Below are 26,987 nucleotides of genomic sequence, written 5' to 3'. Positions count from 1 at the left end.
CACAGAGAGCATCATGAAGACCAAGGAACACAACAGGCAGGTCTGTGATACTTTTGTGGAGAAGTTTAAAGCTGGATATGAATGCAAAGTGATTTCCAAAACTTTAAACATCCCAAGGAGCACCGTGCAAGCGATCATATTGAAATGGAAGGAGTATCATATCTCTGCAAATCTACCAAGACCCGGCCGTCCCTCTAGACTTTCATCTCAAACAAGAAGACTGATCAGAGATGCAGCCAAGAGGCCCACGATCACTCTGTATGAACTGCAGAGACCTACAGCTGAGGTGGAACAGTCTGTGCATAGGACAACAATCAGTCGTAGACTGCACAAAACTGGCATTTATGGAAGTGTGGCAAGAAGAAAGCCATTTCTCAAACATATCCATAAAAAGTGTTGTTTAAAGTTTACAACAAGCCACCTGGGAGCCACACCAAACATGTGGAAGAAGATGCTCTGGTCAGATGAAACCAAAATCAAACTTTTTGGCAACAATGCCAAACGATATGTTTGGCGTAAAGGCAACACAGCTCATCACCCTGAACACACCATCCCCACTGTCAAACATGGTGGTGGCAGCATCAAGATTTGGGCCTGCTTTTCTTCAGCAGGGACAGGGAAGATGGTTAAAATTGATGGGAAGATGGATGAAGCCAATACAGGACCATTCTTGAAGAAAACCTGTTTGAGTCTGTAAAGGACCTGAGACTGGGACGGAGATTTGTCTTCCAACAAGATAATGATCCCAAACATAAAGCAAAATCTACAGTGGAATGGTTCACAAATAAACGTATCCAGGTGTTAGAATGGTGAAGTCAAAGTCCAGACCTCAATCCAATCAAGAATCTGTGGAAAGAGCTGAAAACTGCTGTTCACAAACGATCTCCATCAAATCTCACTGAGCTCGAGCTGTTTGCCAAGGAAGAATGGGCAAGAATTTCAGTCTCTCGATGTACAAAACTGATAGAGACAGACCCCAAGAGACTTGCAGCTGTAATCGCAGCAAAAGGTGGCACAACAAAATATTAAGTTAAAGGGGCCAAACAATATTGCACGCCCCACTTTTCAGTTTTTGAATTTCCACAAAAATTTTAAATAACCAATAAATTTCGTTCAACTTCACAATTGTGTTTCACTTGTTATTAATTCTTCACCAAAAATTTACATTTGACATCTTTATGTTTGAAGCATGATATGTGGGAAAAGGTTGAAAAGTTCCAGGGAGCCGAATACTTTCGCAAGGCACTGTATATATACAGTGGGTACGGAAAGCATTCAGACCCCTTTAAATTTTGCACTCTTTGTTTCATTGCAGCCTTTTTGGTAATTTCAAAAAAGTTCATTTTTTCTAGTTAATTTACACTCTGCACCCCATCTTGACTGAAAAAAAACAGAAATGTAGTAATTTTTGCAAATATATAAAAAAAGTAAAACTGAAGTATCACATGGTCATAAGCATTCAGACCCTTTGCTCATGATTGAGTAGAAACACCATTTTGAGCTAGTACAGCCATAAGTCTTCTTGGGAATGATGCAACACGTTTTTCACACCTGGATTTGGGGATCCTCTGCCATTCTTCCTTGCAGATCCTCTCCACTTCCATCAGGTTAGATGGTGAACGTTGGTGGACAGCTATTTTCAGGTCTCCCCAGAGATGCTCAGTTGGGTTTAGGTCAGGGCCCTGGCTGGGCCAGTCACAGAATTGTTCTGAAGCCACTCCTTTGTTATTTTAGCTGTGTGCTTAGGGTCATTGTCTTGTTGGAAGGTGAACCTTCGACCATGTCTGAGGTCCAGAGCACTCTGGAAGAGGTTTTCATCCAGGATATCTCTGTACTTGGCCGCATTGATGTTTCCTTCAATAGCAACCAGTCGTCCTGTCCTTGCAGCTGAAAAACACCCCCATAGCATGATGCTGCCACCACATGTTTCACTGTTGGGATTGTATTGGGCAGGTGATGAGCAATGCTTGGTTTTCTCGGTTTTCTCCACACATACCGATTAGAATTATCACCGAAAAGGTCTGTCTTTATCTCATCAGACTAGAGAATCTTTTTTCTCTTAGTCTGGGGGTCCTTCATGTGTTTCTTTAGCAAATTCTATGCGGGCTTTCATATGTATTGCACTGAGGAGAGGCTTCCTTCGGGACACTCTACCATAAAGGCACGACTGGTGGAGGGCTGCAGTGATAGTTGACTTTGTGGAATTTACTCCCATCTCCCTACTACATTTCTGGAGCTTAGCCACAGTGATCTTGGGGCTCTTCTTTACCTCTCTCATCAAGGCTCTTCTCCCATGATTGCTCAGTTTGGCTGGATGGCCTGGTCTAGGAAGACTTCTGGTGGTCACAAACTTCTTCCATTTAAGGATTATGGATGGCATTGTGCTCTTAAGAACCTTGAGTACTGCAGAAATTATTTTGTAACCTTGTCCAGATCTGTGCCTTGCCACAATTTTGTCTCTGAGCTCCTTGGCCAGTTCCTTTGACCTCATGATTCTCATTTGGTCATGCACTCTGAGCAGTGAGGTCTTATATAAACAGGTGTTTGCATTTCCAAATCAAGTTCTCTGAGTTTAAATAAAAACAGCTGGACTTCAATTAACCATCTCAAGCAGGATCACAACGAAATGGACAGCATGTTACTTAAATATGAGTGTCTGAGCAAAGGGACTGAATACTTATGACGATGTGATATTTCAGTTTTTATTTTTTAATAAATATGCAAACATTTCTACATTTCTATTTTTTTTCAGTCAAGATGGGGTGCATAGTGTACACTAATGAGAAAAAAAATGAACGTTTTTGAATATACCAAATGGTTGCAATGAAACAAAGAGTGAAAAATTTAAAGGGATCTGAATACTTTCCGTACCCACTGTATAATAGATAGACAGATAGATAGATAGTAGAAAGGAAGAGCCTTCTGAGACTGCTGGCAGGGGATGCGTGCACTTTGTAAAGGTATTTTGTCTGGTGCTGTTCCAAATTTTTTCACTAGATAGGTAGAAGAAAAGCTGGCATTCAGTAGCTGCGGTAGTGTAAAATCTCAGCAGGAGCCAACAGGATAGAATAGATGGATTACATACAGTAAATACCGTATATACTCGAGTATAAGCCGACCTGAGTATAACCCCTAACTTTGCCACAAAAAACTGGGAAAACTTAATGACTCGAGTATAAGCCTAGGGTAGGAAATGCAGCAGCTACCGGTAAATTTAAAAAAAAATAGGTACCAATAAAAGTAAAATTAATTGAGATATCAGTAGGTTAAGTGTTTTTGAATATCCATATTGAATCAGGAGCCCCATATAACGCTCCATACAGTTCATGATGGGCCCCATAAGATGCTCCATACAAAATACGCCCCATATTATGATCCATAAAGCTAATGATGGGCCCCATAAGATTCTCCATATTAAAATATGCCCCATATAATGCTGCACAAAGGTTAATAATGGCCCCATAAGAAGCTCCATAGACACATCTGCCCCATACAGTGCTGCATAAAGGTTAATAAGGGCCCCATAAGATGCTCCATAGAGACATTTGCCCCATATAATGTTGATTATGGCCCCATTACATGCTCCATAAAGTTATTTGCCCCATATAATGCGCACAAATGCTGATTATGGCCCCATAAGATGCCCCATAGAGATATTTGCCCCATGTTGCTGTTGCTGCGATTAAAAAAAAAAAAAATGACATACTCGCCTCTCGTAGCTTAGGCCCCCGGCACTTGCAATATTCACCTGTCTTTGTTCCACCACCGGGCGTCACTGTGTCTTCGACATCCTCTGCACTGACGCTCAGGCAGAGGGCACGCACTAACCATGTCACTACGCCCTCTGACCTGAGCGTCACAGCAGAGGACGCAGAAGTCGGAGCGGCGCCCGGCGCCCGGAGACCATCGGAGATTCAGGGACCACGCCAGGAGCAGATGAGTATGTGACAGGCGCCGCCAGGGGCTGACTGGCAAATTTTAGCCTGGGGGGCAAGCACAAGCAGTGGCCCATGAGTAGCGGCCCATCCTTAAAGGGGTTGTCGGATCTTAAGCTACATGTCTACAGTCACTATGTGTGAATCCTCATATCGTGTGCACTGTGCGCTGTGAGGATTCTCTGGTGCCATCGCCGCGAACAGGTGGTCTGGTGACCGCAAGCATGTGATAGATAGAGATATTATATATATATATATATATATATATTTAGACACACACATTCCCACTATATAATGACAGGCACAGCCCCACTGTATAATGACACGCACAACGCTACTGTATCATGACACACACACACACACACAGCCCCACTGTATAATTAATGACACACACAGCCCCACTGCATAGTGACAGACACACAGCCCCACTCTATAATGAGGAGTGGTACTGTGCAGTGTATAGATACAGAATAAGGCCACATTCAGTATTTGACCTCAGTATTTGTAGCCAAAACCAGGAGTGGGTGATAAATACAGAAGTGGTGCATATGTTTCTACTATACATTTCCTCTGGATTGTCCCACTCCTGGTTTTGGCTTACAAATACTGATGAAAACACTGAACAAATACTGACCGTGTGAACGTGGGCTTAATACAGGTGCTCATTAGGGTGGAATAACACTAGCATATGGCATCAGATGTGATATGTCAATGATACTCGGCTCTTGCTCTGCTGTGAGCGTGATCAGAGTGTCCGTGCTCCAATGCTCTCGCAGCACAGGTGTGGAGGAGACGGAGAAATTAATTTCTCCATCTCCTCAATGGTCTGACTCGCCGTGTATCAGACTGCAACATCTGCTGAGAAAAAAAAAAAAAAACACGACTGCACACGGACAGCAAGAGAGAAGAAGATTGTACCACTTTTGTGGAAGAAAATGGAACCGATTTTTTTTTTTAATACTCTTTATTAGTCAATGTGGCAACATTTCACTTCCATATCAGAGAAATGTTCAGTTATGGATCCAAAACGTTGCCACATGGGCCAATAAAGAGTACGCTACTTTTCTCATAATTAATCGTTGTGCTAGATAGACAGATACACACATACAATAGAAAAGATACTGAGAATTACACCATTTATGCAGGACATTAGAAGTATACACAGCTCCACAATATACTGTATATACTTGAGTATAAGTCAACCCAAGTATATGCCGAGGCACCTAATTTTGCCACAAAAAACTGTGAAAACGTATTGAGTCGAGTATAAGCCAGGTATGCATTGTCCCCACATCCCCGTCCTTGTATGCATGGCTCCCCTGTCCCTGTATGCATGGTTCCTCATCCCCGTCCTTGTCTGCATGGCTCCTTATCCCCGTGTCTGTGTGCATGGCTTCTTATCCCTGTTCATGTATGCATGGTTCCAAACAAAAAACAAAAAAAAAAAAAACATCCTGCTTACCTTCACTGCATGCCCTCGCAGCATCTCGTTCCGGTGCCAGCAGCTCCTGTGGTCGGGCGATCACGTGTCCCCCGCTCATTAGGGTAATGAATATTTACCCACACCTATGGGAGTAGAGAGGGGTGAATACTCATTACCTTAATGAGCAGAAGACACGTGATCGGTCGCCCTGAAGAGCTGCTAGCGCCAAAACGAGATGCAGCGAGGGAGCGCAGGGAAGGTAAGTATGATGTGTGCTGGAAGCCGGCGGCTGTGGCTGTCAACGCTCTAAGAGAAATGAATATTCACTGCCATTGCAGTGAATATTCATTTCTCTTTAGCAGTGGCACAGGCTTTAGCCACAGCCGCCGGTTCCTGCTTCTGTCACCCGCTGCTCCTTCTCCATCTTTCTGGGACAATGATTTGTGAATAAAGGTACCGTTACACTAAACGATTTACCAATGATCATGACCAGCGATACGACCTGGCCGTGATCGTTGGTAAGTTGTTGTGTGGTCGCTGGGGAGCTGTCACATAGACCAACGATCAGAGGAAAGACTTCGGCATCGTTGAAACTGTCTTCAACGATGCCGAAGTCCCCGGGTAACCAGGGTAAACATCGGGTTAGTAAGTGCAAGGCCGCTCTTAGTAACCCGATATTTACCCTGGTTACCATTGTAAAAGTTAAAAAAAAACAAAAAACAGTACATACTCACCTTCCTGTCACGTCCTCCAGCATCAGCTTCCCTGCACTGTGTAAGCGCCGGCCGTAAAGCAGAGCGGTGACATCACCGCTGTGCTCTGCTTTACGGCCGGCCGGCGCTGACACAGTCAGTGAGGAAAGCTGACGCTGAGGGACGTGACATGTGAGTATGTAATGTTTTTTTTTTTTTTAACTTTTACAATGGTAACCAGGGTAAATATCGGGTTACTAAGCGCGGCCCTGCGCTTAGTAACCCGATATTTACCCTGGTTACCAGTGAACACATCGCTGGATCAGCGTCACACACGCCGATTCAGCGATGACAGTGGGTGATCAGGGACCAAAAAAAAAAAGGTCCATTCCCAGCGACCAACGATCTCCCAGCAGGGGCCTGATCGTTGGTCACTGTCACGCATAACGATTTCATTAACGATATCGTTGCTACGTCACAAAAAGCAACGATATCGTTAACGAAATTGTTATGTGTGAAGGTACCTTAAGCCGAGGGGAGTGTTTTCAGCACAAAAAAATATGCTGAAAAACTCGGCTTATACACGAGTATATATGGTATACTACAATCTATTATATACAGAGAGGCATATTATATACCGTGTTAAGGAATATAGAGCGGTGCATATATTATATAGTGTAGAGATGTGGCAGCAGTGTATATAGTGTGAATTCCACACTATATGCATAGCGCCATACTATATAAACATCTCTACAATATATGGTAATTAAGACAGCATTATACTATATTATGATGCATACATCACATAGGAGACACTGCGACTGCTGAACATATATCACATTGAAACTACTGTATATACAATACATATTAGATGGTGGCCCGATTCTAACGCATCGGGTATTCTAGAATATGTATGTCCACATAGTATATTGCCCAGTCACGTAGTATATTGCCCAGTCACGTAGTATATTGCCCAGCCACGTAGTATATTGCTTAGCCATGTAGTACATTGCCCAGTCATGTAGTACATTGCCCAGCCACGTAGTATTCAGCACACAGCCACGTAGTATATTGCCCAGCCACGTAGTATATTGCCCAGTCACGTAGTATATTGCCCAGCCATGTAGTACATTGCCCAGTCACGTAGTATATTGCCCAGCCATGTAGTACATTGCCCAGCCACGTAGTATTCAGCACACAGCCACGTAGTATATTGCCCAGTCACGTAGTATATTGCCCAGCCACGTAGTATATTGCCCAGACAGGTAGGTATATAACACTGCCCACGCAGTATTTAGCAGTGTGTGCACCATATCCCTGTTAAAAAAAAATTAATTAAAATAAAAAAGTTATATACTCACCCCTGGGATCGAGCGAAGCTGTGTGATGCGGCCGCCATCTTCTGTTCCCAGGATGCATTGCAAAATTACCCAGATGACTTAGCGGTCTCGTGAGACCGCTAAGTCTTATGGGTAAGTACGCAATGCATCTTTGGGAACGGAAGATGGCGGCCGGCTGGAGCGCATCGTCCGACGACGGAAGGTGAGAATAGCAGGTTTTTGTTTTTTTAACATTACATCTTTTTTACTATTGATGTTGCATAGGCAGAATCAATAGTAAAAACTTGGTCACAAAGGGTTAATAGCGGCGGTAACGGAGTGCGCTAACCGCGCCATAACGCGGTCTGTTACCGCTGGCATTAACCCTGTGTGAGCGATGACTGGAAGGGATTATGGAGCGGTCACTGACTGCGGGGAGTATGGAGCGGGCGCCGGGCACACGGACTGCGGGGAGTATGCAGCGGGCGCCGGGCACACTGATTGCGGGGAGTATGGAGCGGGCGCCGGGGACACTGACTGCGGCGAGTATGGAGCGGGCGGTGGGCACTGTGACTGCAGGGGTGTAGGGGAGGGACTAATCGGACTGTGCCCATCGTTGATTGGTCGCGGCAGCCATGACAGGCAGCTGGCGAGACCAATCAGCGACGCGGGATTTCGTTACGGAAATTGCCGACAGAAAGACGGAAGTACCCCTTAGGCAATTATATATATATATATATATAGATTAGACACAGTAGTAGAAAAAACGGAACAGCACAACGCTTTACCTATCTTCTGGGTGCAAAGCCTCCAGGCAGCCCGTCCACCGGCTCTCCTTAGTCCATAGATTCAAGCAAAAAAACAGGCAGCACTCCATTATATCTCAAGGCTTGAGAAAGGCTCATTTGGAGCCGAAACGTCGTGGTAAAGACATGTGGGTCTAATTAAACTCTGCACAGTTGACAAAGATATAATGGAGTGCTGCCTGTTTTTTGCTTGAATCTATAGATTAGACACAGATAGATAGTGCGACTATACACAGCAGTGTCGCCTATATAACGCATATACATTAGTCGGTACATTATACAGGTGATACTGCAAATGTTGGATACACGTTATATAGGCGATAGTGCTGTATATAATGATAGTATCACCTATATATCATATATACGGCAGTCTACATTCATTATATAGGCAATACTGCTTCTGATGTGTATATATGTTATATATAGGTGTTACTGCTGTGTATATATGTACGTGTGTGTGTGTGTATATATACATACACACACACACACCAGTATCACCTACATAACGACATATATACACAGAAGTATCACCTATATGCACATCAGTAGCAGTATTGCCTATATAATGTGTATAGACTGCTATATATATACATTATATAGGCGATACTGCTGTATATAATCACTATACCACAATATAATGTATGTATAGCAGTCTATATCCTATATAGGTGACACTGCTACTGATGTGTATATACCTTATATAGGTGATACTGCTGTGTATACATGTACATATATGTGTGTATATATATATATATATATATATACATACATACACACACCGCAGTGTCACCTATATAAGGTATATACGCATCAGTAGCAGTGTCACCTATTAAGATATAGACTGCTATACATGCATCATAGTGGTATAGTGATCATATACAGCAGTATCACCTATATAATGTATATATAGCAGTCTATACACATTATATAGGCAATACTGCTGTATATACATTAAAAAATCATCTTGGGACTCACCCAGGTCCCTGAGATGGGGGGAGGTCGGGAGGATGAAGAGCTGAGGTGGGTCGGGTGACGGGTCCTGGCCAGCGTTGGCAGTGAAGTGGAGAGGAAGGATCATCCCAGGCATTGGTGAGCAGTCTGTCTGACGCTGGTGCAGGCCGGCCAGCGTCAGACACAGTCAGGCTATGCGCGCCGGCTTTTTCAAATATGTGCGCGCAGCCGCGCATGGTCTCCTCTCTCCTGCTTGCCCGCTCTGACATGGCCAGCGAGCACGCGCAGGAACTAGGACCGCGGCCGTGCTCGCACACTAGTGCGGGCCGCCGCGGCACTTCAGTGCAGGCAACGCGCGCGCACATGACCTGACTAAAGGGCCGGCTGGAGGGACGCGGCGCGCTATGTATTAAAATCGCTGCCGATCCTCCAGCGGCCCTGTGCACCTGCTCAGGCACCGGCCCGGGGGGCAGATGCATTCCTGCCACCCGGCCCAGTCCGCCCCTGGGCGCCGCTCTTCCTCTCCCGCCGAACCCCTGGGACAATGACTCGAGTATAAGCCGAGAAGGGCATTTTCAGCCTAAAAAAAAGGGCTGAGTATATACGGTACATATAGACTAGGTAGATATATAGATGTTTGTGACAAATACAATTAGTACAGTGTGTGCGCAGCTTACTGTACGTGCATGGAGCTTCCCAGGCTGTTAATATTAGCTCACAGCTCACTTAGTCAATGACATCTATATATGTATTCTATGTGTATATATCTATTCTCTCTATTCTATTCTAACCTGTTAGTGTAATTTTACTGTACGGGGCAGGTGAATTACTGGCTTTTCAAATGCGATCAGTGTGGAAAAATCGGACAGCACTCGCATGGTCCGAGTGCTGTGTGATTTTTTTCTCGCCCCTATTGACTTCTATTGCAGGATGCTATCCAATTACAATCACAGCATACTGCGATTTTTTTCCAGTCCCATTGAGATCTAATCTGAGCTTGAAAAAAAAAACGCAGATGAACACAGAATGATAGAATAACATTGGTCCGAATGCAATTCGATATTTTATCAGATTGTATTCGTCCGATTTCATCGCAAGTGGAAATTTGCCCTTAGGGAAGTGTTCCCCAACTCCGGTCCTCAAAAGCCACCAACAGGTCATGTTTTCAGAATTTCTTTAGTATTTCACAGGGAATAATTGCATCACCTGCACAGGAAATAATTCCATTACCTTTGCAATACGAGGAAATCCTGAAAACATGATCTGTTGGTGGCTTTTGAGGAGTTGATTTGAGGAACACAGCCTTAGGGTATGTTTCCAGAGAGCATACATAGTGGATGAATTCTCAATCTGGATTTTGTAGGCAGAAAAATCTGCTCCATATTAGACCACATTCACACTATCAGTATTTGGTCAGTATTTTATCTCAGTATTTGTAAGCCAAAACCAGGAGTCAGGAGTGGGTGATAAATACAGATGTGGTGACGTGTTTCTATTATGTTTTCCTCTGATTGTTCCACTCCTGACTTTGGCTTATAAATACTGATGTAAAATACTGACCAAGTACTGAACGTGTGAATGTGGCCTTACTCTGAGCCGAAAACCCAATGGAAAGCAATCAGTGTGGTAGATTTAAAATCTGCAGCACATTTTTATATTTACACCTTTCAGCTATAAAACTGTTTTTTTAGGTTCCTGATGCTGTGGTGTGTTCTACGCCAAAATGTAAAAACAGCTCTGACCCACCGACACCTGAACTCCGCAACACCTCTGGAGGTGTTCTTTGGTATCTGTCATCTACCGTATTTTCCGGCACATAAGACGACTTTTTAACCCCTGAAAATCTTCTTAAAAGTCGGGGGTCGTCTTATACGCCGGGTGTCGTCTTGTACGCCGGGTGCAGACACCAATGTGTATATGGTGGGTGGGGGGAGATCTCGGGAGGCAAGATCTGAATCTGAGCATGCGCCGCCCCCAGCGGCCATTTTCCCGGAGGCCACCGCATTGCAGCAATGGAGCTGCCGGGGCCTCCGGGCTTTGAGGAAATGCCGGAGGAGCCCCGACTGACTCTGCACTAAGATATGCCACCGCCGCCCCACAGCACAGACGCTGCATGAAGAGGAGCCGCCGCCCCACAGCACAGCACCCACACGGCACAAAGAGGAGTAGCCGCCGAGGCTCCCCAGCACAGAGACCCCACGCTGCAGCTACAATGAGGTAATGGGGGATACTCCACTCACACTTTCCTGTGAGACTCCCCCTCTTCGTCATCGGGACCACTCCCTCCCCAAAAGGCACATTAGTCACCACCCCTATAAGACGACATACAGCGTATAAGAAGACCCCCGACTTTTAAGAAGATTTTATATTTTAACTGGAAAAGCTGGGGGGTCGTCTTGTACGCCCAGTCGTCTTATACACCGGAAAATATGGCATATGTTTGTAGATAATCATTTAAATCCTGTGATCTGTAAAGGCTTAAAGAGGGGGGTTTGTTCTTGTTTTTTAGCACATCCCACAGTTACTGGATCTGATTGAGATCATTGTCATGTTCTTCAAACTATTTCTAAACAATTTTCAGTGATGCACAGCTCATAGTCCTGCTGACACAGCCACTGCCATTAGGGAATACTGTTACTTGGTCTGCAACAATGTTTAGCTAGTTGGTACATATCAAAGTATAATTCTCATAGAATTTCCACTGCTACATGGTCCATTTCAGGTGATTATATGCCCATTGTAAGCTGTTTTGGCTGTATGCAGGAGTCAGAGTTGGTGCTCTGATGAGTAGGCAAAGTCTAATACACTATGGGGCAGATTCATCAAGGCTGACACAGTGCACGCTCATGCTACACAGTCTTGCTGGAGAGATTCCATATATATTAAAAGGTGCACACCACTTAATGAAGTTGACGCATCTTCTGAGTGACGTACTCCTCCGTGCATTGCGCCAGAAATGTTACTCAAGTCCGGAAGCGCGGTAGCATTTCTGCTGTACAAAACACTATTACTGTTCATGACTTGGAGGGGCGAGCATAGCTATGTTCTATCCCACAACGACTCTTACCCAGCTCCGATCATTTTGGCATAGCTGATTCAAACTGGCATGAAAACAAAACTAACACCACTTTTCTTGCATAAACACTTTGATGAACCGACCCCACTGTGTTCTGACACCTTTCCAATATAACTAAGGCTACTTTCACACAACAGGTTTTTTGTTTCAGGCAGAATCCGGCAAATGTTTGAAAAAACGGATCTGTTGCAAATAGTGTAAAAACTGATGCAACGTATCCGTTTTTCTGCCGGATCCGTTTTTTATTTTTAATATGGAGTGAGAGAGAGAGAGCCTGATTCATCTTTTCACATGTCCGTTTCACACGTTTTTGGCTGTTTCTGTCACTGTGCGCTTTTTTTCGCCGAACGAAAAAACGTTCATCTGGACATTTTCTCCGTCTGTTGGAAACGACTATTGGGACGGATCCGGAAAAAAACGGATGAAACGTCTGACCATCAGGCGCAATCCGGCGCTAATACAACTCTATGAGAAAAAAACGGATGCGGCGCAAAAAAACCAGATCCGTTTTTTTTAAAAACTTGCCGGATTGTGCCTAAAACAAAAAACTGATGTGTGAAAGTAGCCTAAGAGTGGTCCAAAATTCCAGTTGACAAGTTGAGTAAGAAGCTTGCTCATGGTTATTGGAAGCAATTGATTGGAGTTATTTATTCCAAAGAGTGTGCAACCAAATATTAAGCTGAGGGTGCCAACAATTTTGTCCTGCCCATTTTTGCAGTTTTGTGTGAAATTATGTCCAATTTGCATTTTTTTCCTGTTTTTTTTGTGTCGTTCCAATACACACAAAGGAAATAAATATGTGTAATTGCAATAATTTTCTTGGAAAAATACTTACTTCATTTATTGGAACAATTTCAAGGATTCCAACACTTTCGGCCATGACTGTATATAACTATGTATAGATATATATATACACATATATCCCATACAGTACCCATAATGTGTATGCCACCAATTGAATTTGCCAAATATGTTTGCAAAAAATTGGCTGCAGAGAGAAGAGAACAGGAACGTTTGTATAATGGTGTTTGCTTTCTATTGATGTTAAAAGTGTACTAATGAAAGAGCCATTCTCTTTTCTATGTCACAATCTAAAAAAGTTAAACTGAACTAACCAGTCTCATACATAAGCTTGAGAATTCTTTGCCCGTAGCGCAGTCTAAGATAAGGAAGGAACAAAACACTTAGAAGTCTCTAATTGTTTGTATTGTAAACTAACGCTTCTAACAAATGGAGGTAAACACTGAATTTTCATATGTCTGGTGTATATATATACAGCTAGTCCTGTACAAAGCGTACAGGATGCCCCTTAGCAAAGATATTAAGGGGCTCTATTCATATACACACTAGCACACTTGGTAGTGGTGTCCTGGGACACGTAGTGCTGTCACCCATCCTCTTTTCACGGAATTTTTCACTTCCATCGCTATCGCATCGGGAGGGTGGTTTTGCATCGGGGGAGTCCCAGCAGCGGGGGGTCCAGAGGCCCGATGTGAGGGTGGTTTAGCGGCGGGGGAGTCCCAGCAGTGGAGGGGTCTGGCGATGACCCGCTGTTGGTACTGCGCAAGGGCCTGGTACCATCAGCGGGTGTCATATTGGAATATCCATCAATTGGGTATTCCAATATGGCAGTCGGCGTACTTCCGATGCAGCGTGGTGGATGGTGGGATTTGAGGACGCCCAGACGGAAGTGGATGACAGACAATTTAAGGTAATTATTCAACTAGATAAGACAATCGATTTCAACTAATAGAAATCTGATCAGTTAATAACTTTTCAGTTATGCATCAAAAGCGCTCTCATTTGTGAAAAATACATTTGAGAATAATTTAAAGAGTAACTATTGTTTTAGTTTTTATTTAATAAATCAATAGTATACAGTACATGAAAGTAAGAAACTTTGTAATATATCTTATGAGAAAAATGTGTTTCTTTCTCTGCCAGAATTGATCAGTCACTACCAAAATTCTCAATTCTGAGGTAAAATCTATTCAGTGAAGACAGACGTTCCCATTACTGAGACAGGAGATGGCAGTTGCTACTATGGAGGAGCTCTGCCTTCTCCATATCCACAGCAACTGTCAGCTCAGTAATGTGAGAGTCTATTTTCACTGAATACAGATTTTACCTCAGGATTGAGAATTTTGATAATTACTGATCAATTCTGGCTGAGAAAGAAGCAATATTTTCTCATAAAATATAGTAAAAAGTTTCTTACTTTCATGTGTACTATTGATTTTTGAAATAAAAATTAAAACAACGGTTACTCTTTAACCCCTTTCCGACGTTGGGCGGTGCTGAGCCCACATCTTTCCCGACACATGTCAGCTGTTTTGATCTCTGACAGTGGCATTTAAGGCCTCTTTCACACTTCAGTTTTTTGTCGTCAGTTTCAAACCGCCATTTTCGTCAAATAGCGGATCCGCCCTTTTTTTTGGGGCGGATCCGCTATTTTCCCATTGACTTGCATTAGCGACGGATTGTGGTGGATGGTCGTCTGTTCCATCCGCCATGCGACAGATCCGTCGAGATTTGGCGGACATTGTCTAGACATTGACGGACTTTGTAACGTTTTTGTCGCCGCCGAAATGGCGGACCGCGGCGAATCCATCGCGTCTGCCACTTTCTAGCATAAGCGCCTATGGGCGACGGATCCGTTACGATCCGTAATTTGGCGGATCCGACGCCCCAATCCGCTTTTTTAATTGAGCATGCTCCAAAAAGTGGATACTTTGCCCAGACAACCCCAAAACTATATAAAGAGGACAGGTCATTCCCAAATGTGCCAGCCAGCAAGAGAGACCCTGCCACCCAGAGAGACCCTGCCAGCCAGACCCTGCCAGCAAGAGAGGCCCTGCCAGCAAGACCCTGCCAGCAAGAGAGACCCTGCCAGCAAGACCCTGCCAGCCAGACCCTGCCAGCAAGAGAGGCCCTGCCAGCAAGACCCTGCCAGCAAGAGAGACCCTGCCAGCCAGACCCTGCCAGCCAGAGAGGCCCTGCCAGCCAGAGAGGCCCTGCCAGCCAGCCCTGAGACAGCCATGTGAGTACTGCCATCCAGTATGAGGTGCGTGTGTGCGTGTGTGCGTGTGTGTGCAGGCCATGCGTGCGCCTGCCAGCCCTGTTTATATATTTTTTTTTCATACTGTGCTGGTATTTTGAATAGCTGTGCTGTATGTGTTTTGTGTGTGTATAAATGTTGTGTGATGTGTTCTGCATTTTTGTTGTTTTTCATACTGTACTGGTATTTCAAATAAAGAGCAGTGTAGCTCCTACTTTCCAAACAAAAAAAAATTTTTTTTTTTAAATATAGTAATAAAAATTTCACAAAACTGTCAGTAGTCTCATTTCAAGATAAATTTAAAACTGGGTATACGTGCAGTAAAGGTTCTATATACAAATGCGGAATGCAAATCTTTGCTATAGAAAATGTTATCTGGTTTTAGAAAATACAAACTGTAGGGTAATCATAATTAACAATTTTGGGAATTGGTATTTTAATTTTGAATGAGGAACATTTTTTAGAAGGTTAATACTTTGTTTAGGTGGGTTTGCCAGCATGCGCATGGCGCATATCAAGTTCGAAGTAGTTTTGGTGTTGCTTTCAAGGGATTTTTGGGGTTTTTTTTGTGGGGAAACAGGAGGTAGAGGGTTTGGCAGCTTGTGCATCAAGCATATCTAGCATATCAAGTTTGACGGTTAACAATTTTTTTTTTTTGTGGTGGGGGAAATCAAAAAGTAAGTTGTCATACTTCATAATCATTCTAATTAAAACTGTCTTCAAATTGGAAGATTTTACAGGAACCAAGTAAGGAACTGACCCAAGACGTACACAGGCAGGCTCCCCAAGTTTTGGAAACAGATGTAAGTGTAAAGTCCTGAAAGCTGGATCTATCTATCCTTTTGTATAGTAGCTTAGAACTCTCTTTATGCTTGCAGATTCTAGGGACCAAGAGGGACTCAAGACACATAGGCAGGCCCCCCAAGACCCCCCAAGACCATAATGTCTTCTTCTGAGAGCCCCCCAGCACATCGTCAGCAAACGGAGGTGTTTATTTTTGTTCTTCATAATTTTTTTATTTTGGTACAACTATGGCAATTGTATTTTAACCCTTTAAGTCTTTATTCTGTATTCACAGGAAGATGAAGCAGAGGGGCTTACAGGAGACGGACAGGGTGGAGAAATACAAGGAGCGGGAGCGCATAGTGTAAGTTTTGCACAGACCGATCGTCACATACAACACACTACATTCAGCACAGCACATACAATACATATGCCTCCATCCAAGCACATTATTTATTTATTTATTTATTTTATTAGTCTTCTTCTTTAACAGCACTTTCTGCAGCACTCGGGAGCCTGCATCAGAGTTGCACCCCTCCGGAGCGATCTCTAGGGAGTCTGCCACCGGGGACTACGTCGACCCCTCTGTATCTGTACCTTCCCTTTTGTTTGATCCCTCAGACCCATCCACCAGCGCTGGAGCAGCAGGTCGGACTTCATCACTTGAAGCTGCAGGTGATGAGTTAGAGTTCCCTTTACCCCACCCCTCTGCCACTGCCGCAACATCTAGACCACCTTTGGGGTCAGGACGGCAGCACCAGAGAGGTCAGGAAAGGAGCTATGCGCCTGATTTTTTGCAGCTGAATGCATCCTTCCACAGTGCCATCAAGCTTTTGAGTGAGCAAACGTCTGCTGGGTACAATATGCTTAACAAAAGCATACTTGAACTCAGCAGTCGTCTGGATAGGATGCAATCAGATGCAAACCAGTCACCAAGACTGTCGGTCATCAGGCACATGGAAAATCTAACTCCTGACCTGCAGATGCATGTGATGCAAGGCTGCCACACTGCTCTAGTGCAGGTGATGTCCCAAACCCCTCTACCTACCCTTCATGTTTCTACACCTTTCCCCTCTCAAGCCACCATCTATCCTCCCCTCCGTCCTCCTCCAGTCCATTCTACTCCTTCGCCATTCCTTCCTTCCCCCCTTAGTCTTTCACAGTTTTTACCTTCCCCTTTCCATTCTTCCCCTTTAACTTCACCGTTACAGATCCCACCAACACCTTCATACCTCTCACAAGCCACATCTGCACCTCAACTCTCTGCCCAACCTCATGTTTTCACCACCTATTCCACTTCTGTTCCTCCCCATGATGTCCGTGATGTCCTGTCCCCCATTGTCAACGTGGTCCGCCCTGTCAGCCCCTCCGCTACTATCTCCACCCCAAATTATGAGAACCTGTAATGTAGATAATAAATAAACTTTTTTTTGGTTTAAAAACAATTTTATTGTCTTTCCTTTTTTTTTTTGTAAAAAACTGTATTAAAGCCACCAAGGTTATGGTAATAGTAACAGTAGAAAAAGTTTTAAGGGTACCAGTTCAAAACATACAATAATGCAAGGTTAAAGTACAAAGGTTTTGTAACCAAACAAAAAATGGTATTTTTACAAGTGTGGAAAAAAATAAATAAACCATTTCATACTGCCAGTCAACTGATCCTGGAGGAGACATGAAGTAGTCTGCAAAATTGTCCCGCATTCTGGAGACTGCTACTGGACTGCGAAAAGTTGTGTTGTGGTAATCCCGCAAGGTGCTTTCTGACACATTATCCTCCAGGGAAACTTGTTCTTTTGATAAAACAAAATTGTGAAGTACCACGCAAGCCTTCACCACATCATCGACAGTTTGAGTCTGCAGTTTAATTGCAGTTAGTAGTATTCTCCATTTAGCAGTTAAGATGCCAAAAGCACATTCCACTACTCTTCGTGCTCTGGTTAAGCGGTAATTAAAAATTTTCTTCCTCTGGGTCAGTCCACGACTTCCAAAGGGTTTCAGCAAATGTGGGGAAAGCTGCAAGGCATCATCTCCAACGCAAACAAATGGTAATGGTGGACCGGTGGTTCCAGGGAGAGGTCTAGGGGGCGGAAAGTCAAATGTCTCTCCATACAAACGACGCCCCATTGGTGAAGTTTTAAAGATCTGTGAGTCATTTGCGCGTCCATACGCACCGATATCCACAGCGATGAACTTGCAGTGTGCGTCGGCTATGGCCATCAATACAATTGAGAAGTACTTCTTATAGTTGTAAAACTGTGATCCAGAGCCAGAAGGTTTGACGATCCTTATGTGCTTCCCATCGATTGCTCCGACACAATTTGGGAACTGGCATATTTGTTGAAAATTTTGTGCAATCTCTAGCCACCTCTCCTGTGATGGCTCTGGAATGTATTCCGCTTGTAGGCACTCCCACAATGCCCGGCAGGTCTCTCTGATGATCCCTGAGATGGTGGATATCCCAAGCCTAAACTGAAAATGTAGGGATGAGAATGACTCTCCAGTTGCAAGGAATCTGTTAACAAAAGGAAAAGACAATAATTAATAAAAACGTCAAAAAACAACATTACAGTTATAATTCTGATGAATGAGAATCATTTAAAAAAATAAATAACTTACCGAATAGTCACCAAGAGATGCTCCGCTGGTGATATGGAGAAGCGCATCTGGGTGTCTCGTCTCCGTATAGAGTCTTCCACATGGCCCAATAAAATTTCAAAATTTTCAGCTTTCATCCTCACATAGTTGAAGAACTTCTGAGGGTTTTCCCTCAGTTCAATGTAAAGTGTGGAATAAACACCACGGGTCATGCGTTGGGCTGTGATGGGATGGATCCACAGCCTTCTCTTCCGCCGCTGCCGCAGGATGCGCATTCTTTCTTCCTCCTTGTCTCGAACGATGACTGCCAACCGATTTGCCTCAAAAGTAAAATCCGCAGATATCTTCACAATGTTCGCCAGTACTCCTTCCATCTCTGCCACTTTCTCTACAACCTTTCAAAGAGGTGGTGTAAATACACAGTATATATAGTTTTCCAGTAGTTTCCAGTAGCCAATCACATTGAGATCCTCCCTTTTTAAAAAACGGATCCATCAAAAAACGGTTACAACGGATGGGAAAACGGTCGCAACGGTTCTAACGGATCCGTTTTTTTAACGGATCAGGGCAGCTGATCCGTCAAAAAAACAGATCCGTTAGAACCGTTTTCTCAACAAATTTGACGGATCCATCGATCCGCCATGATGTCGGACCTAACTGATGCCAAACAACTGAAGTGTGAAAGAACCCTAACTTGTGCTTACAGAAAGAGTGCCGGAAATCCCACCCTTTAGTGACCCTGTCACATGATCGCAGCTCACTGATGGGTTGACAGGACAACAAGCAGACCTCATATATATATGTCAGGGAGACACCTATATATATATTTAATGCAGCGCTAGATAGCTTAAAAGCCGGTAATTCAATTGCCGGCTTTTCCTATCTCCTTCCTAAACCCGACATGATATGAGACATGGTTTACATACAGTAAACCATCTCATATCCCCATTTTTTTTAGTAGTGTGTATGTGCAAAATTTGGGCGCTCTAGTATATCTATTATATTTAAGGGATAAACGGAAAAAATTGGCGTGGGCTCCCACGCAATTTTCTCCGCAAGAGTGGTAAAGCCAGTGACTGAGGGCAGATATTAATAGCCTAGAGAGGGTCCACGGTTATTGGCCCCCATGACTAAAAACATCTGCCCCCAGCCACCCCAGAAAAGGCACATCTGGAAGATGCGCCTATTCTGGCACTTGGCCACTCTCTTCCCATTCCCGTGTAGCGGTGGGATATGGGGTAATGAAGGGTTAATGTCACCTTGCTATTGTAAGGTGACATTAAGCCAGATTAATAATGGAGAGGCGTCAATTATGACACCTATCCATTATTAATCCAATAGTCTGAAACGGTTAAAAAAAAACACAAACACATTATTACAGAGTCTTTTAATGAAATAAAAACACAGGTTGTTGGAATATTTTATTATCCTAGTAATCCACCTGAAGACCCTCGCTCTGTAACAAAGGAAAAATAAAAAAACAACAATATCTCATACATTCCGATGATCTGTCACGTCCCACGATGTAAATCCATCTGAAGGGGTTAAATTTTTTTACAGGCAGGAGCCTGCTGGTTGTCCTCATATGAACTCGAGCCTGGGAACTTTTCTGATTTTTTCCCACGCTCGAAGGACATCCAGCAGAGGGCGCATCACCACGAATGAAGGTAACTACAGGTCATTGACCTACTTTACATTCATTCGTTGGGGTTTTACAGCCAGGAGCACAGCTGCATTATAGCAGAGCTTCTGCCTGTAAAAAGCCTCTCCATTATTAATCTGGCTTAATGTCACCTTACAATAGCAAGGTGACATTAACCCTTCATTACCCCATATCCCACCACTACACGGGAATGGGAAGAGAGTGGCCAAGTGCCAGAATAGGCGCATCTTCCAGATGTGCCTTTTCTGGGGTGGCTGGGGGCAGATGTTTGTGAAGGAGATAGCAAAAGCCGGCAATTGAATTACCGGCTCTGAAGCTATCTAGCGCTGCATTACATATAAATATATATATATAGGTGTCTCCCTGACATATATATGTATATATACCTATTCTATGTGTATATATCTACTCTAATCTAACCTGTCAGTGTGATTTCACTGTACACTGCGCTGAATTACCGGCTTTTCAAAGGAGACCCATGCGTAAAAATCGGACAGCAATACAGATGTCATACGGATGTTGCAATAAAAAAAAATCGCATGACATTCGCATGACACTCGCATGACACTCGCAGACGTTACATCCGTTTTTTCGGTCCGTAAATCGGACCCTTTTTTTTCTCACAAGTGGAAAGGGGCCCTTAGAATCATAATGGCAGGTCAGTTTAAGCACTTAGTGAACATGGTAAAAAAAAACACAACTGTGGTATTTCCCCTTTTTTGCAATTTCACTGCACTTGGAATTTGTTTCCAGTTTTACAGTACAGGATATGATAAAACCAATAGTCCTGTTCAAAGGAACAACTCATCCTGCAAAAAACAAGCCCCCACATGGCCATTTCGACTGAAAAATAACATTTATGGCTCTGGGAAGAAGAGGAGCAAAGAGCAAAAACAAAAATACTTACGGTTTTTAAAGGGTTAAATAAATAATATTTCACATGAGGATTGAGCAATGTTGCACAGGAAAAAGTGATCACTTTTGTGATGGAAAATATATTTCTGTGTTTGTCTCCTTTCAGACCGTTTCAAATTAATTAAAAATATAGTTTTGTTAGGTTTGCTCAATATTGCATGTATTTGGATGTTGACTATTTTTTTTGGTTCCAAAAAAAAAAGTATGAAATAGGTATACGCTTTTTTTGAATGGAAGATGTATAGCAATGTATAGCAATATGTTTTAATCTATATAAAACATACTTTTTCCTGTTAGTACCAGTAAAATCTAATTGAAAAACATAAAAAAGTATTTTTTTTTAAGTATATAGAAATACCTGGACATTTCCATTGAAATTCAGACAGTCATAGCTTGATCTATAACAAAAGTAACAATTTAACCTTCATACCCTGATGACAACAGGTCTCTGGCGAAACAAGTCGTGGAGGTACTAGGGCAATTTTTTATTTACACTGGCCAGATGTGTATGGTGATTCTGAAGGGAATTAGGTAGCGGCCGCACCAAGAAATCCCTATAAACCATGATACATAAACCATGATACAGGACAAGGAATATTAGTAAGGAGACAAGCACTGGGACTATGATCAGTAAGAGATAGGATATATCTGATCTGCTCCTTACACACACTGGCCTATATAGGATTTTAAAGGGAACCTGTCACCCCCCCCCTCCAGGCATTTGTAACTAAAAGAGCCAGCTTGTGCAGCACTAATGCTGCATTCTGACAAGGTGGCTCTTTTCGTTATTGTTCATTGCACTGCAGAAATAATCGCTTTTGAATTTGGTCCCTCATACCTTCAAATCGTCCGGGGGGCAAGTCTTTCCTCCCTCATCCAGACACAACACAGCTGTCACTCTGCGAGAAGTGCGCCGCCTCCTCGGCATTATTCAGTTGTCCAGGCGCCTGCACGGTCATATTCTGCCTTGGGCATGCGCACTTCGCGCTGCCCGACCAATGACATCACTTGATGTCTTCTTTACTGCGCCTACGTGGACGCGCGGGATCTCCTTTTTTCCTTTTTTGGAAATTGTCTGTTTTTATAAAATCTCTAAAAAAGATTGTAGTTCTTTTTTGGGTTATTCACTACCATTCAAAAGTTTAGGGTCACTTAGAAATGTCCTGATTTTTGAAAGAAAAGCACAGGTTTTTTTTCCAAAGAAGCTAACATTAAATGATTCAGAAATACACTCTATACATTGTTTATGTGGTAAATGACTGTACTAGCTGCAAACGTCTGGTTTGTAATGCAATATCTTCATAGGTGTTTAGAGGCCCATTTCCAACAACCATCACTCCAGTGTTCTTATGGTACTTTGTGTTTGCTAACTGTGTAAGAAGGCTAATGGATGGTTAGAATACCCTTGAAAACCCTTGTGCAAGTATGTTAGCACAGCTGAAAACAGTTTGGCTGATTAGAGAACCTATAAACCTGATCTTCCTTTGAGCTAGTTGAGAATCTGTAGCATTACATATGTTGGTTCCATTAAATTCTATCTGTAATGGAGTGGCCAGCGCAGTCACCAGATCCTAACCTGTTGTGAATTCTGTGGCTGAATTCACTCCTGTGGTCACAAGTGGTACTGCAGCTTCTGAGCTTCCTCCCTCAGGTGTTCTGGTGAGCTCGTTGGCTGCTTTGTTATTTAACTCCGCCTGATTCTGTCTTCCTTGCTCCTTGTCAATGTTCCAGTGTTGGATCTGAGCTTCTGGATCTTTCCTGTGGCCTGCTACTCTGCTTAGATAAGTGCTTCTTTGCTTTTGTTGCTACTTTTTCTGTCCAGCTTGTCATTTCGTTTTGCTGGAAGCTCTGAGACGCAAAGGGTGTACCGCCGTGCCGTTAGTTCGGCACGGTGGGTCTTTTTGCCCCCTTTGCGTGGTTTTTTGCTTTAGGGTTTTTTGTAGACTGCAAAGTTCTCTTTGCTATCCTCGCTCTATTTAGAATATCGGGCCTCACTTTGCTGAATCTATTTCATCCCTACGTTTGTCTTTTCCTCTTGCTAACAGTCATTATATGTGGGGGGCTGCCTTTTCCTTTGGGGTATTTCTCTGAGGCAAGCCAGGCTTGTATTTCTATCTTCAGGCTAGTCAGTTCCTCAGGCTGTGCCGAGTTGCATAGGTAGTGTCAGGCGCAATCCACAGCTGCCTTTAGTTGTGTTTAGGATAGGTTCAGGTATTGCGGTCTACAGAGATTCCACGTCTCAGAGCTCGTTCTATTGTTTTTGGGTTATTGTCAGATCACTGTATGTGCTCTGATTGCTGGCACACTGTCACTGGATTGCCTACATAACAGTACAAGGAGCCAGACTAATGATTCTCAATAGAGGGAAAAAAGAAGTTCTGACATCATTTTTTTTTCTCAGCTCTGTGTTCAGTCTTTTTTTTCCCCTAGACATTTGGGTGTTTCAGGCCACAGGTGTGGACATGGATATTCAGGGTCTGTGCTCTTCAATGGATAATCTCGTTACAAATGTACAAAGGATTCAAGATACTATTGATCAGAAATCTATGTTAGAACCAAGAATTCCTATTCCTGATTTGTTTTTTGGTGATAGAACTAAGTTTCTTAATTTCAAAAATAATTGTAAGCTATTTCTGGCCTTGAAACCTCATTCTTCTGGTAATCATATTCAACAGGTTTTGATTATTATTTCTTTTTTGCACGGTGACCCTCAGGACTGGGCATTTTCTCTTGCGCCAGGAGACCCTGCATTGAGTAATGTCAATGCGTTTTTCCTGGCGCTCGGATTACTTTACGATGAGCCTAATTCAGTGGATCAGGCTGAGAAAAATTTGCTGGCTTTGTGCCAGGGTCAGGATGATATAGAAGTATATTGTCAGAAATTTAGGAAGTGGTCAGTACTCACTCTGTGGAATGAATCTGCGCTGGCAGCTTTGTTCAGAAAGGGTCTCTCTGAGGCTCTTAAGGATGTCATGGTGGGTTTTCCTATGCCTGCTGGTTTGAATGAGTCTATGTCTTTGGCCATTCAGATCGGTCGACGCTTGCGCGAGCGTAAATCTGTGCACCATTTGGCGGTATTGTCTAAGATTAAACCTGAGCCTATGCAGTGCGATAGGACTATGACCAGAGTTGAACGGCAAGAACACAGACGTCTGAATGGTCTGTGTTTCTACTGTGGTGATTCCACTCATGCTATTTCTGATTGTCCTAAGCGCACTAAGCAGTTCGATAGGTCTGCCGTCATTGGTACTGTACAATCCAAATTCCTTCTGTCCATTACCTTGATATGCTCTTTGTCATCGTATTCTGTCATGGCGTTTGTGGATTCAGGCGCTGCCCTGAATCTGATGGATTTGGATTATGCTAAACGTTGTGGGTTTTTCTTGGAGCCTTTGCGGTGTCCTATTCCGTTGAGAGGAATTGATGCTACACCTTTGGCCAAGAATAAACCTCAGTACTGGACCCAGCTGACCATGTGCATGGCTCCTGCACATCAGGAAGTTATTCGCTTTCTGGTGCTACATAATCTGCATGATGTGGTCGTGTTGGGGTTGCCATGGCTGCAAACCCATAATCCAGTATTGGATTGGAACTCTATGTCGGTATCCAGCTGGGGTTGTCAGGGGGTACATGGTGATGTTCCATTTTTGTCTATTTCGTCATCCACTCCTTCTGAGGTCCCAGAGTTCTTGTCTGATTATCAGGATGTATTTGAAGAGCCCAAGTCCGATGCCCTGCCTCCGCATAGGGATTGTGATTGTGCTATCAATTTGATTCCTGGTAGTAAATTCCCTAAAGGTCGATTATTTAATTTATCCGTGCCTGAACACGCCGCTATGCGCAGTTATGTGAAGGAATCCCTGGAGAAGGGACATATTCGCCCATCGTCATCACCACTGGGAGCAGGGTTCTTTTTTGTAGCCAAGAAGGATGGTTCGCTGAGACCGTGTATTGATTACCGCCTTCTTAATAAGATCACTGTTAAATTTCAGTATCCCTTGCCATTGTTATCTGACTTGTTTGCTCGGATTAAGGGGGCTAGTTGGTTCACTAAGATAGATCTTCGTGGTGCGTATAATCTGGTGAGAATCAGGCAAGGAGATGAATGGAAAACTGCATTTAATACGCCCGAGGGTCATTTTGAGTATCTAGTGATGCCGTTCGGACTTGCCAATGCTCCATCTGTGTTTCAGTCTTTTATGCATGACATCTTCCGTGAGTATCTGGATAAATTCCTGATTGTTTACTTGGATGACATTTTGATCTTCTCAGATGATTGGGACTCTCATGTGAAGCAGGTCAGAATGGTTTTCCAGATCCTGCGTGCTAATTCTTTGTTTGTGAAGGGATCAAAGTGTCTCTTCGGTGTGCAGAAAGTTTCATTTTTGGGGTTCATCTTTTTCCCTTCTACTATCGAGATGGATCCGGTTAAGGTCCAAGCCATCCAGGATTGGACTCAGCCGACATCTCTGAAAAGTCTGCAAAAATTCCTGGGCTTTGCTAATTTTTATCGTCGCTTCATCTGTAATTTTTCTAGCATTGCCAAACCATTGACCGATTTGACCAAGAAGGGTGCTGATTTGGTTAATTGGTCTTCTGCTGCTGTGGAAGCTTTTCAGGAGTTGAAGCATCGTTTTTGTTCTGCCCCTGTGTTGTGTCAACCAGATGTTTCTCTTCCGTTCCAGGTCGAGGTTGATGCTTCTGAGATTGGAGCAGGGGCGGTTTTGTCACAGAGAGGTTCTGGTTGCTCAGTGTTGAAACCATGTGCTTTCTTTTCCAGGAAGTTTTCGGCTGCTGAGCGTAATTATGATGTGGGCAACCGAGAGTTGCTGGCCATGAAGTGGGCATTCGAGGAATGGCGTCATTGGCTTGAAGGAGCTAAGCATCGCGTGGTGGTATTGACTGATCATAAGAACCTTACTTATCTCGAGTCTGCCAAGCGCTTGAATCCTAGACAGGCCCGTTGGTCGTGATTTTTTGCCCGCTTCGATTTTGTGATTTCGTACCTTCCGGGCTCTAAAAATGTGAAGGCGGATGCTCTGTCTAGGAGTTTTGTGCCCGACTCTCCGGGTTCATCTGAGCCGGCGAGTATCCTCAAGGAAGGAGTCATTGTGTCTGCCATCTCCCCTGATTTGCGGCGAGTGTTGCAAAAATTTCAGGCGAATAAACCTGATCGTTGTCCGGCGGAGAAACTGTTCGTCCCTGATAGGTGGACTAGTAAAGTTATCTCTGAACTTCATTGTTCGGTGTTGGCTGGTCATCCTGGAATCTTTGGTACCAGAGAGTTAGTGGCTAGATCCTTCTGGTGGCCATCTCTGTCACGGGATGTACGTACTTTTGTGCAGTCCTGTGGGATTTGTGCTAGGGCTAAGCCCTGCTGTTCACGTGCCAGTGGGTTGCTTTTGCCCTTGCCGGTCCCAAAGAGGCCTTGGACACATATTTCGATGGATTTCATTTCTGACCTTCCCGTTTCTCAAAAGATGTCAGTCATTTGGGTGGTCTGTGATCGCTTTTCTAAAATGGTCCATCTGGTGCCCTTGGTTAAATTGCCTTCCTCCTCTGATTTGGTGCCTTTGTTCTTCCAGCATGTGGTTCGTTTGCATGGCATTCCTGAGAATATTGTTTCTGACAGAGGTTCCCAGTTTGTTTCAAGATTTTGGCGAGCCTTTTGTGGTAGGATGGGCATTGACCTTATCTTTTTCCTCGGCTTTCCATCCTCAGACTAATGGCCAGACCGAACGAACCAATCAGACCTTGGAAACATATCTGAG

General features: G+C 43.7%; 2 protein-coding genes across 2 annotated transcripts in view; both read right to left on the bottom strand.

Annotated features, from left to right (window-relative positions):
* Positions 1 to 26,987, bottom strand: part of CFTR (CF transmembrane conductance regulator) — a 268,329-nt gene that overhangs the window by 33,058 nt on the left and 208,284 nt on the right. The gene's annotated exons all lie outside the window — the stretch shown is intronic.
* LOC138674098 (uncharacterized) lies at positions 17,559 to 19,252 on the bottom strand. Its single transcript, XM_069762034.1, has 2 exons — positions 18,660 to 19,252; positions 17,559 to 18,555 (listed from the first exon to the last, which is right to left on the bottom strand). Exons 1-2 carry the CDS (start codon positions 19,010 to 19,012, stop codon positions 17,586 to 17,588), a joined length of 1,323 nt encoding a protein of 440 aa, XP_069618135.1. The 5' UTR covers positions 19,013 to 19,252; the 3' UTR covers positions 17,559 to 17,585.

The sequence above is a fragment of the Ranitomeya imitator genome, chromosome 4 (assembly GCF_032444005.1).
Source record: "Ranitomeya imitator isolate aRanImi1 chromosome 4, aRanImi1.pri, whole genome shotgun sequence".
Lineage (NCBI taxonomy): Eukaryota > Metazoa > Chordata > Amphibia > Anura > Dendrobatidae > Ranitomeya > Ranitomeya imitator.
Note: the sequence above shows the minus strand (reverse complement) of the source record. Positions and strands in the feature narration are given on the sequence as shown.

Excerpts from the sequence above, each read along its gene's own strand:
- LOC138674098 (XM_069762034.1), bottom strand. The coding sequence starts at position 19,012 with ATGGAAGGAGTACTGGCGAACATTGTGAAGATATCTGCGGATTTTACT. Across the intron at positions 18,556-18,659 it reads CATCTCTTGGTGACTATTCG|ATTCCTTGCAACTGGAGAGT; the intron begins GTAAGTTATTTA and ends TTTTGTTAACAG.